Raw genomic sequence first — 13,214 nt, forward strand, 5'->3', positions numbered from 1 at the left:
CTTTTTTTTGATTTTGTCATATAATTGTCTCTTCCCTTTTTTTGTCCTTACCCTTTTCCTCAGAATACATGTATAATATATTTATGTAACACACGCAGAGTTTAGTGGGAATATTTAGGGTATAGATAAGTTAAAAATTGTGTTGCCCACTGTGTCTGAAGTTGTGCCCTAGACGTCCTTGATCTTCATCATCTAGCATGGAGGTTAGCAAATATTTTCTGTAAAGGGCCAGTTATTAAATATTTTAGGCTTTGCAAGCCATGTATTTTCTGTTACAGCTCTTCCACTTTTCTGATGTACTGTGAAATCAGCCATAAACTGTAAATAAACTAATGTTTGTGACTGTGATCCAATAAAAGTTTATTTATAAAAACAGATGGCACAGGGCTTCCCTGGTGGCACAGTGGTTAAGAATCTGCCTGTTGAATCTGCCTGCCAATGCAGGGGACACGGATTTGAACCCTGGGTCGGGAAGATCCCACATGCCGCAGAGCAGCTAAGCCCGTGTGCCACAACTACTGAGCCTGTGCTCTAGAGCCCTCGAGCCACAACTGTTGAGCCCAGGTGCCACAACTACCAAAGCCCACATGCCTAGAGCCCGTGCTCTGCAGCAAGAGAAGCCACTGCAATGAGAAGCCTGCGTACCACAAGGAAGAGGAGCCCCGGCTTGCCACAACTAGAGAAAGCCTGCGTGCAGCAATGAAGACCCAGTGCGGCCAATAAATAAATAAATAAATAATAATAAAAAAAAACAGATGGCACAGCCTCATTTGGCCAGCCCCTGATCTAATAAAGGTTCATAATAGCCGTTTATGTATTTACTGCACTGCACAAACACTGAACTGGATAAAATCACACAGGGTTTTCAGACTTTGATAAAGTCATAGAGTCATTGAAATGTAGAATAAGCTACTTCAGATTTTTCTGGTCTACCAGTCTTTTTTGGGACAGGGGCCCTTGAAAATCTGTTGAAAAAATTATAGACCCACATATGCACATTTAAAATTTGCATGTAACTTTAGGGTATTTACATACTCACTGAAGTCTGTCTATAGGCCCCTGCTAAGCTGCTGATCTAGTTTATGTTTTGTGGATGAGAAAATGGAAACTTAGGTATTTTGGTGTGGATGAGGAATACCTTCTTATACTTCATAATACCTGTGATACACATGAGGTATACATTATTAAATTAGTAGTCATTTACTCGATTTTATTTTCTGCAGAAAATATTGAATATGAAATGAAAGTTATGGTTTGTGTGTGTTTGTGTTTGCCTAATGCTTGCCACCTTAGACTGATAGGGCTTGGTTTTCCAGGAAAAAAAAAATGTTTAATAATAGTTGTTGAATATATCAGATAATTTAGGAATATTTGTAATATATCAACTGTTCAAGAGCCTTAGCCAAAAATGGCAATGTATTGTTATGGGAGATAACACAGTCATTTCTTGTCTACTTGCCTGTGGGGAAGCTCAGCAATTTAAACTTATCTAATCACTGTTCTTTTCTGGAAAATCTAAGAATAGAGAGAACCTTGTTGTAAATGAAAAACAAATTCATAGCTTTACATCTTCTATTTTTATATTTTTATTGTTTTAACATTTTCCATTAACATTTTCAGGGAAAACTTAAAAAAAACAGTGACCAATTGTGTAAGTTAAGTTAACGTTAAGTGGTAGACACCTTAACTTCTAACTTTCTGGGGATTAGCATGACAAAAGTGTTATGTTTTCTTTAAGTACCAGTCAATAGCAGTGTTCTATCAGAAGCCCAGGCTCTGCTATGTGCTACCCAGGCTTTGAATTACTCTGCTTTCAGCATTTTCAAGAGGAGACTCTGGAGAATCCACTTCTTACTACCCCCAGATTGGAAGTGATAAATATTCTTCTCAAATTTCATTGAGGAAAACTATTTTCATGGACGTTATGTATGTCTTAGAAGTCATTTTCTCAGTATCAGTTCTACATTCTGGAAGGGGAAGCATAAAATATTGATGGGTAGCTAGCCATTTCTGCCATACAGGTGTTCTTTCTCATTAATATATTTGATCATTTTAAAAGTAATGTTATGCTTTTGTCAATAACCTTCAAGATATCTAATGTTTACATTTTGTTTATAACAGAAAAAGTGATAACTAGAGAGCTTTTATTTCACTCTAATTAGATTGAATTTCAAAACATTGCTTAGTGGAGGCAGGCTATTTAGTTCTCTAAATCTTTATTGCTGTTTGCTGGAGCAGCTAGTTGAAGGCTATTTTTGCTTTCAGAGAATTAATGGCTTAGTATAGGAGATTTTATAAACTATGTACTCAGTGCAAAACCAAAGTAAAGAGAAGCTTTAAGGAAGCACAGTTAATGTTTTTGGGGTACTAAAAGAAAGGAGTGGTTATGTCCAGGTGTGTGTGGCTTCTAAAATACAAAGGTAAAATGGAGAGGTAAGAAAGATTGAAAAGGAAGGGATGGGAAGTGGCATAGTAGGCAAGTACGATCCAAAAATAACACAAAATCAGGCAAAAGAAATTATGCTGAATTATAATAAAAGGTACAGTTCTTCAAAAAATATATGATGGCTTTGTATGTACCTAACAACCTATCTTTGAAATGTGATAGAACAAGCAGGTAAAAAAAAATCCCTAAACTAGGTCTTTTGAATATCAAAATTAACAAGATTGTTTTATAGATACATGTAAAACTTTGTACCCAGCAGGTAAGACAGTGTACATTCTTTGGATGCACACATTGGGCATCTATAGACATTGAAAAAGACTTGGTCAAAAAAGTCTTGACAAATTTCAAAGAATCATTATAAAGACTGTCCTCTCTGGCCACAATACAATTAAATTAGGATAATGACTGACATGTTTGAAATTACTGCTATAATTTTATTATTTGTTTTGTCTTTGTAAGCTCTGATTTTCATTCTTCTGTTTCCTCTCTCATGTTTACTGTTTACTCCTCAGTGTCTTGAACTAGCTGCTCCATAATTTCTTTCCAGGTTTTATGGTTACCTCCGGTGAGAAAGAGTGGAATGTGCTTACTTTATCTTACCTAGAACTGGAACCTGTTAACATTTGATGTACAACCTTTGAGAGACTTTTTTTTCTATATGTGTGTGTGCACAGCCACACAGATACATTTTCTTTTGTGATTTGCATATTTTAATGTTAGGAACATGTTTCAAGGACATTAATTTTTCACATTGTTATTTTAATCATTGGCATGTATTACGTTGTGTAACTGTTTCATAGTTTAATCAAATGCTTTTTCTTTGTTATTTAGGTTATTTTCAGTTTTGTAGAATGCTTTCACAAACATATTGGTAGGTAAATCTTTGCACACATCTCTGTTTATTTCCTTAGAAGATATTCTTATCAACTATAAAATCAAAATTTATGAGTAATTTTAAGGTTTTGGTATATACGACCAAATTATTCCCTGTGAAAAATTTAACAGTATTTTCTTCCAAGCACATTTTTGGTCTAATGATTTTTTTTATTATTAAAAAATATTTCTTTGAAACTTTTATAGATGTAAAATGCTATCACATCTTTTATTGCTAGTTGGAATTATTTACTTTTACCATGTTATTCTCTTTTCATTTTGTTATGTAGAAAAGCTAATGTTTATATTTTGTTAGCTGGTCAATATTCACTATTTTTCAGTTATATCTTTTGGATTTTCTATGTAAAAAAGTCATTTTTATGTAATGGTAATTTTGTGTTTTTCTTGTCAGTACTTACACATTTTTTTTTTACCCTTCCTTAGTTGTTTAGAACTCTGTGACTGTCGTAAATAATAATACTGATAATAAGTATCTTCAGCTCACAGCTATTTTCCTTAGCTCCTACATTAACTGCCTTAAGTTATCTTTTAGTTACCAAAGCTGATGGATTTTTTTTTTAATTCTTACATACTTGAACCTCTCTACCGCATTACAAATAAGGAATCCTTATCCTTAACCTTCTAAAAAAGTTTTATTTTGAAATAATTTCAACCTTCCAGAAAAGGCAAGAATATTACAGGAACCTTACTTTTTCCTTTAACTATTTGAGTATAATTTGCCTATATGATGCTGCATAACCTCCAAATAAATTTTACACCAGAAACTTGATCAAGAAATTTTTAGGTACTGTAACCAAGTCATCAACCACGAAATTTCTGTTTTTGAGCAACCTGGCTTTGTAGTCACCATGTTGGGATAAACTGATTGCAAATACTGTATGTTTATAACCCAAGTTATTTGCTATACACTATTTGATTTAATTGTATCAGATAAATAAGATATAATCTTTGCCCTCTAAGATTTCATAGTTTAACAGAGAATGTGATTATATGTAAACATATACAAATGGCAGAGGTAACATAAGCCCAGGAAAAGTGATACAGTCCTTAATGTTGATGTGTAGGGTGGGGGACATTGAAGAAGAAGATATAGGGCAGAGGACATTCATATTGGGCCTGAACAAGAAGGGAGATTGGACAAAGTGTTCTACACAGAAGGAGGATCATGAGCAAAATCAATGAAAATTCAGTGTTTTTTTCTGGCCCTGGGGGCATTAGATGTATGTGTTTGGAGAAATGGAGTTTGTGGGTGGAAGAGAGTTGGTTAATGATAAGAATTCCTGGAAAGGCTGACTAGTAACAGGCTTTTGTTTTAGAGCCATCTCATATGACGTTTTATAATCCCCATAGTGACCTTGTGGAATAGACCAAAATTACTGTTATTTCACTTGAAAAGGTATACTCCCAAGGAGTCTCTAAATATGGAGTGATGAGAGAGCTCTTAGATCTGCTGTTCAGCACTTTTCTGTCGCAAACTTTGAACTAAGTTATTATTAGGGATTAAAGAGATAGTGTATTGTTTATTCTGTTGGTTAGTTGCTGTTACTTACTTTGGCATTGCATTTTTAATAAAACAAATAGTCTTCTGTAGAAGTTGTTCTTTTTAGATACTGGATTCTTTTACTTTGTTGAATTGGCTTATTCATCTCAGCATGTGTAATGAGAAACTGAGAGAAGATATTAAAAAGTAGATGGAAAATCCATTAGTAGGTTTTCTTTTTTTCTGTCAGTTATATTTACAATATTATGTTTGTGTCATTACTTTGCATTATACGTTTTCTGCAGTTCTGTCTCTGAGAGTTGTCCCCCGCCCGGTGAGACAATAAAAGCTCATGAACTCTCTCTCTCCCTTTTTTTTTTTATAAATTTATTTATTTATTTATTTTATTGGCTGTGTTGGGTCTTTTTTGCTGTGCGTGGACTTTCTTTTTAGTTGCGGTGAGTGAGGGCTACTCTTCGTTGTGGTGCGCAGGCTCCTCATTGCCGTGGCTTCTCTTGTTGCGGAGCACAGGCTCTAGGCTCATGGGCTTCAGTAGTTGCAGCATATGGGCTCAATAGTTGTGGCTCATGGGCTCTAAAGCACAGGCTCAATAGTTGTGGCACATGGACTTAGTTGCTCTGTGGCATGTAGGAACTTCCTGGAGCAGGGATTGAACCCGTGTCCCCTGCATTGGCAGGTGGATTCTCAACCACTGCGCCACCTAGGAAGCCCACTCATGAACTCTTAAGAGGTTTTTATGAATTCTCTATATTTTTTCAGAAAGGAAAACAGGTTTTTCAGAAAAAGGAAAACCAATATTAGTCATGCTTCTTGACTTCTCAGAAACTGTTTATTTTTAACATCTGTGTTGAGCAGTGATAGTATGGGAGAAATATACATTTTAAGTTGAATATTTTGATACTTATAGTTTCTTTTGGAAGCTTAATTTGTTAAGCATCATTTTAGCATCTACTCTTGTAAAACAGTATTTGTTACCTTAAATTTATTGATATTTTGTATGTTAATTTTATAGCATATGATAATTGGCACTCTGGAAGCTGCTAATATGAGAAAAACTTGAACTTAGTCATTCTATACTTCTTTTCTATTTGTGTCCATTGGGAATAAATGAAGGAGTTGGTTTTTGCAAGCATATTATGGTTAAATAAATTTAAATAAGCTTTCTTCCAACAGGCTTCAGTGTAGGGGTTAACAGCGTCAGTTGCTGACGAAAGTTGATTCTATTTTCTCCAGTAAAGTTCTAGTTTAAAGAATACAAGCAGATAGTTATTTCACAAAATAGCTAAAATTTTAAGTAGTTTTTACGTAGGTTTTATAGTGGAAAATGCATTTGAATGAAGTTTTTAATCTTTTTCTTCTGTCTTTTTAAATGCTGTTTGTTTAGTTTTATTTGTATTTTTAATTAAATTCCTCAATAATATATCTATATACACATTTATATTGTGTGAAAAAGTTGTGAGATTATGAATTCTCGTTATGCTTTATCCATTCTCTTTCTTTCCGTTTTTCTCTTTTGTCTTCTTCATTGTGTTCTTTTTTAAAATATTTATTTATTTGGCTGCCCCGGGTCTTAGCTGCGGCACGTGCGTGGAATCTTCGTCGCCGCACACAGAATCTTTTTTTAGTTGCAGCATGTGGGATCTTTAGTTGCAGCATGCAGACTCTTAGTTGCAACATGTGGAATATAGCTCCCTGGCCAGGGATTGAATTCGGGCCCCCTGCATTCGGAGCGTGGCGTCTTAGCCACTGGATCACCAGGGAAGTCCCTTCTTCATTGTGTTCTTTTCCCCCTTTATCTCTAATACTTTCTATGTTTTCTTCCTCAGTCATATTCTTCCCCCTTCCCTGTTTCAGTATTATACATTAGTAAGTGGAAATAGTTGAATCCATTATAATGGTTATGTTTCTTCTATATTTCTTCCTCCACGCCTAACTTTTGAGTATTTTTATGGTACTTAGAGTAGGAAGAGAAGATGGTAGCTGAAAAAAGAATCTTAAAGAAGCTTTTCTTCTTATGTATTATATAATTGGTATACAGTAACATTGTTTCATTTGGGAAAATGTTTATAAAATAGGCAGAAATCAAAGTACTTGTAGGTTAGGATAATCTTTGAATGGGATCTTGTATTATGTTGTTAAAAAGGTATGGCCTCTATGATTTCTCTTAGTATGTGAAACTTCATGATATAGAACTTCTTTATAATGGTTTTTGTTGGGATGAATCTGCTACTTATTAGCTGTGTCTCTTTGGCAAGGCCTGTTTACTTATGTGAATGTTAGTTTCATCTTTGCAGAATATGCTAGATGATTATTTATTGATAGATTTAATGTCTAATTGGATTCTTTTTTCCCCTATTTTATAGGTTATGTGCAGAGTCTGATTAGACGAGTTGTAAATAACGTAAATATTGTTATAAATAATCTCATACTAAAATATGTTGAAGATGATATTGTCCTTTCAGTCAATATCACTTCTGCAGAATGCTACACAGTAGGTGAATTGTGGGATCGTGCATTCATGGATATTTCTGGTGAGTAAACGTCAAGAAGAGTATAGCTTTATCTATTGTTGAAACAGTTGTCTTGGATTCTCAACCTTTTGTGGGCCACCAGGCTCTTCGATAAGTCTAATGAAGGCTTTATGCCTTCAGCCTAGAAAAATACACACATATAAAATTTAGCATACAATTATAGGAGGTTAATAGACCCTCAGATTAAGAAATCTCAGATTTGTTTTTTTAATATTCTTAATCTTTATTCTTTCTTTCCTATTACATTCTTGCTTCAGATGTTATCTGTAGTATTTTACAGTGCTATGGGTTGAAGGAATAAAAATTAAATAATATTTAGTTAAAATTTTGAATGTTTTTGAAAGAGGAAAGGGGACATGTTGCTTTTGCGTAGTTAAGTAATAGCAAAACAATGTATCTGACTGATTCAGGTTTTAGGTTTGTATACTACTGAGCATATTTGGGATTTTAGAATAATCGCAAAGCCTCCTTTATTATGTGCTGCATTCTCATTCTGCTTGTTTTAAAAGAACTATTAAGTAATAATATAATTTAATAGCTATCAAATATTTTTTATTTATTATGTTCTACATGGAAGGTAGGCACTGTGTCAAGCCTTGAAAATATAGCTGTGAAAAAAATAGTGCTGCTTCTTAGTTTTGTCAGAAGACATTATAGTTAAATAAGTCACAACACTGTTGATACATGTTAGGGTAAGGAGTAGGTATTTTTGGAAAATACAGTAGGGAGACTATTGTGAACACCTTTTATCTGTGACTTCCATTGTGCAGAATTGTTAAAGGTGCTGGCACTAAATTAGACTACCTGAGTTTGAATCCTGGCTCTCCCAGCTTTGGAGAGTTGTATGACCTTGGGTGAGTTACTTCACTGTTTTTTAGTTTCCTCAAATACATACCTGAAGATAAAAGTGTCCTGTACATAGTCAGCGCTCAGCTGCTGCTATTATTATTTAAATTCATTTTCTCAGACTCATTACAATTCCGTAAAGTGATATCCTTTCTCATTTGTTTAGTCATATATTCATTTACTTATTTTAAGTCCTAGTTACAAGAAAGCAAAGTGAAATTGAGTCTCAAGGTTACTTAACTTGCCTTGTTAAGGCATATAAATAGGAAGTAGAAGAATTGGAATACAGTTTTGTTTTTGTGTGTTCTTTAAGGTTTGGTCTTCACATTTTAATAATGAAGAGTAGTGCTGATCTTGCAGCTCTGTTGTGAGGCATAAATAAGAGCATACGCAGAGGCACAAGCTTTATTTCTCATACATTGTCAATGCCTCCCTCTTATCCTCTATGGAAGGAAATATTTGGCTAAAATGCCAGAATAAAAAGTTATGAAAAATAGAAAACAAACAGAACTGGATAGTGCAGGGTTGAATAAATGAGTTGAGATTTTAGGGGAGGAAATTTCATTTATAGTTTTTACACAGAAGGAAAACAAATATTACTCTGAGAAGTTATTTATAACGAATTAAAAAGTCTTGGATTGGAAGTTAGGGGGTCTTGGTTCAACTCTTCCCTCCAACACTAACCCAGTGTGGCTGTGGGTAAGTCATTTGTAAATGTGAATTATCATTACTGTTAACCTACCAGTGTATTTATGAGAATCAAGTATGATACCACATGAAAGCTCGTGATGATGGTAGTGGTAAAGAGCACAAAGGGTATTTTCCATTTATTGAGTGCTTGTTAACTGCTGGGGCTGGTGCTTTTTTTTTTTTTTTTTTTTGAGTTAATTATCTTGTTTTAATCCTTTAACTTCCGAAGTAGATACTGTTTCCCCTTTTATTAATTTTTAATGCGACATTTGGTACTTAAAGGGATTTATGTAACATATACTTGTTATAACACAATATAATGAACACTTATACTTTAAGTAACTAGAACATTAACAGTTTGCCCCCACCATTGTACTTTTCCCGTGCCATTCTCTTGCTTCCTCCCAGAGTTAACTGCTGTATTAAATTTTATGATTTAATTGCTTTAAAAAAAGTGCTGTAAAAAGGAATGAAGTCCTGATACATGCTAAAACATGGATGAATCTTGAAAACATTATGCATACTACATGTAAACATTTCTTTAAGACATATATAGAACTTAGGAGTGGGTTTGTTAGATGGGAGGATATGCAAATGTTCACATTTTCGAAATAATGCAGAATCATTTTCCACAGTGCTTGTTAGATAGACATAATTATTATCCTCATTTCATAGGTTAAATTGCAGCACATTATCTAAAGTGAGTACCAGGACTAGAATTCATTTTGTATGTTTTTAAGGTAGTTGTTGTCATGTTACTGTTTAAGAAAAATATTTTTCAAAGCTTAATAATTTCTTCTCTCACTGAAACATTTTCTAGGATATCCTTGAAATGTGATCACTTTATCTTCTTATAGCATAATGGATAAGAACATGTGCTCTAGAGTAAGGCTGTCAGAGTGTGAATTACAGCTCTGCTCTTTATAAACTCTCTAACATTACAGATTATTTACCCTTGCTGTGCCTACAGCTTTTAAACAGAGCCATATAAATATTATGAGATAATGGATGTAAAAGATTTAGTGTAGTGTCTAATAGCAAATACTTAGTGAATTATAATTATTATAAAGAGAGGGAAGGGAATATCTAGAGGGTTTCTTTCATTTCTTGTCCTATTATAATTTCTTTAATTGTGTACATGTATATAATAACAGTAACTAATCATTTATATACTGTGTAAAATGAAATAATATGGTAAGTTTGTATTTTTTTCAACTAACAGACAAATTTGACATTTATTTGCTTAATAAAACCTTACTGTTTTCATACATGTACATGCTCTTTATACTAATTGAAAACTTAAATCCTGAAAAAGAAAAGAAAATTAAATGTTGAACTAATTTGAGGTTGCCAGGATATGCTCAGAAATAGAATGGATTATAGTTTATTGTTTTGAAGATGGCCATAGCATGTGGATAGTTGCTAACTTAAAATCACTGACCAAGTAGATTTGGGCCTGATGTTTACCTAGGAATTACTTATTAATTAGGAATAAATTTGCTAAAGGTTTCTTTTTAGTTTGATATTTCACCAGCAATTGTTTTCATTTTTATTCCCTTGAAAACAAATTTATACCATTACTGGTAATTGGTAATGTCTTCATTAGTTATTATTTAGAGGCTTGCTGGCCACTAGAATTTTCTGTGATGATGGAAATGTTTTATTTTTTACTGTCCAGTACCCTAGCCACTAATTGTACGTGGCTTTTGAGCACATGAAATGTGGCTAATGCAACCAAGGACCTGAAAGTTTATTTTCATATAATTTCAATTAATTCATAGGTAAATTTAAATAACACCATATTGATGGTGACAACCATATTGAACAGTGTAGGTTTTGAGAGTAGCAGTAAGTTTTTCAGTGTAAAATAAATGTTAAATGAATGACTTACTCCAGATGTTTTTTATATGGTTTTTCAAGAATTTTATTTTATTATTGTTACTTAATATTCCATTGCAGATAGTGAAATCTAGCAAAACTTTTCATAAACTTTGTCTTAAATTTGTAGTTAGGTGTCAAGCAAATTGGGGGTGAGCTGCTTTGTTTCTTTGGCCTCTATTTGATTCTTCACACATAAAATGGGAATTATTGTGCCTGAGGTTTTTGTAAGATTTAAATGATATAATAAATGAGAAGTTCTTTTCATAGGTTCTGACATCATGTATTAAATGTGCTATTAATCTTATTTCTGCTATTATTTTTATTACTATTATACTAATAAATAATTGACTTTTTTTCCTGTAACTTTCCTTCTGACTTAAAATGTTTTTTCTTTTCTTTTTAGCGACTGATCTGGTGCTGAGAAAGGTTATCAATTTTTCCGACTGTACAGTTTGTCTTGATAAACGAAATGCTAGTGGTAAAATAGAATTTTACCAGGATCCTTTATTGTACAAGTGTTCCTTCAGAACTCGTCTGCATTTTACATACGATAACCTAAATTCCAAGATGCCATCTGTTATTAAAGTAGGTGTTTCTTTTTTCTAGTAGTTGAGTTTCATGTTTCTACTTTGTTTATTGACTGTCACGCATGCTAATTATTTTGAAAAAGCAAAGAAGAAATTAACCTCATAAATATATAAACCATTAGTTTTTGTAAAAAAGTTTTATTTATAACTTTTATGTTATTTGTAACATATTATAACTTTGCATTGTGTGTTCTAATAGAGATTTTGGGGACAACTTTTTTGTGACTATAGTTTCTTGTTCTAGTTTGTCCAGCTGATTGTTAGTATTTTTCTCTTCAAGTAGATAGAGGAGATCATATCAAAAAGTGTATTTATACCCACAGTAGACTGAATGTCAATCTGTATTTCAATCATTATAAATTGTTTATCTGATAAGAATAGTTATTGACCCTTATCTTTCTTACATAATTTTATAAGGCTTAATTTGCTTACCTAATATCTTAGTTTATTGGTTTAGGAAATTTTAGATTTTTATCTGTGGTTTCAGAATGTAATTAAAATCTTAAGAACATGGGAATTTTTCAGTAATGTCTTCTGATCCATGTGAAAATTTGTTCTCCAAGATACTGGTAAATATTTTTAATGTGTATAGTTATTCTCTAAGTATAAATCTTGTGTTCTGTTATAGCATAACAGTTTTCTCTACCTCTTGTCTGTCTACCTATTTATCTGTCTTTGATAAAGAATTCACACAGTGACTTGTAATCTTTTTAACTAAATTTTAATGTGGAATGAATTTTTGTTATTGAATTACAAGCTTTTGTACTATAATGGAAAAGCTGGCCCTAAGTCTGAACGCTGGTGTTGACGAGTGTGCCTGTTTTGGCATGGCTATATAAATTATTTATAATTTTTGCATTATGTTTTTTAAAGCATATAACACTTGCTATTTTATGTAGCTGTATTCTACTTAAATTTGTATTTATATATGAGATCCACCCATTTTTCTTTGGTAGTGCTCAGTAATGAGTATTTTATTTTTTTTCTCACACATTGTATAGTGCACATTGTTTTGTTTAAATTCTGTTACTTTTTCCTTCTGTTTTTGAATTAACTTCTTAGGCAAAGATAAGCATGGAAAACTATTAATTCAATAGTAATTATGCTGCTGTCTCAGAACAGTGGACTTACTTTCCTTCTTTGACCTTGAATCTACTAGTAAAGTTGAAGAATGTTAAGGGTAAATTCAAGATATATTTTGAAAGCAAGTAATGGATATCGGGAAGCCTTATATAAAAAAAATCTTATTGCTCATTAGTACAGATTTAATTGTACATTCTAGGATGTGGCTAAATGAGAGGAAAGTAAAAACAAATGAATTTGAGGAAAACTTAGTTTTGGCGTACAAGTTTTTCTCAAAATTGACTAGCCATGACATTTTATTGAAAAAGTACCTTAATATAAATAAGCTTGTTGACATGTGGTTTTTGACTGTGGTAATCACTGAGTATGGGGTACCATTATGCTTAACTGAAATTAAATTTTGAGTTTTTTATTAATCCTACTGTGATGTAAGATTTACTGTGTTGAATTAGACCCATCATTCTTCCAACTCTTAGTCCTAGGAAGTATTAAATGGACATGGTTAACCTCATTGATCACCTCAAAGACAGGGAATTTCTCAAAATGTTCCAGACACCCTAATTATTTGTCTAAGACTCTCATGTATATTTGTTTAAGTGGCTTTTTAGTTTATTTGTATTTTGGGTAGGCTTTTTGTAATTTTCTATCTTTTGTAAGTAGTAAATGTGTCTTAAGAGATTGTATCATCTATGAGATACAGAGCATACGGGTATGTAATGTATTTAACATTTCCCCTGTTTTTGAAAATTTACTTC

General features: G+C 32.8%; 1 protein-coding gene across 11 annotated transcripts in view; it reads left to right on the forward strand.

Annotated features, from left to right (window-relative positions):
• The window catches only part of VPS13B (vacuolar protein sorting 13 homolog B), a 773,631-nt gene that overhangs the window by 35,817 nt on the left and 724,600 nt on the right, over positions 1–13,214 (forward strand). For all 11 annotated transcript variants that reach the window (XM_057735654.1, XM_057735658.1, XM_057735653.1 and 8 more), the window contains 2 exons: positions 7,205–7,372; positions 11,193–11,374. In XM_057735654.1, coding sequence (XP_057591637.1) covers positions 7,205–7,372; positions 11,193–11,374 — 350 coding nt within the window. The remainder of the gene's footprint in view (positions 1–7,204; positions 7,373–11,192; positions 11,375–13,214) is intronic.

This window comes from Hippopotamus amphibius, chromosome 5 (genome assembly GCF_030028045.1).
Source record: "Hippopotamus amphibius kiboko isolate mHipAmp2 chromosome 5, mHipAmp2.hap2, whole genome shotgun sequence".
Lineage (NCBI taxonomy): Eukaryota > Metazoa > Chordata > Mammalia > Artiodactyla > Hippopotamidae > Hippopotamus > Hippopotamus amphibius.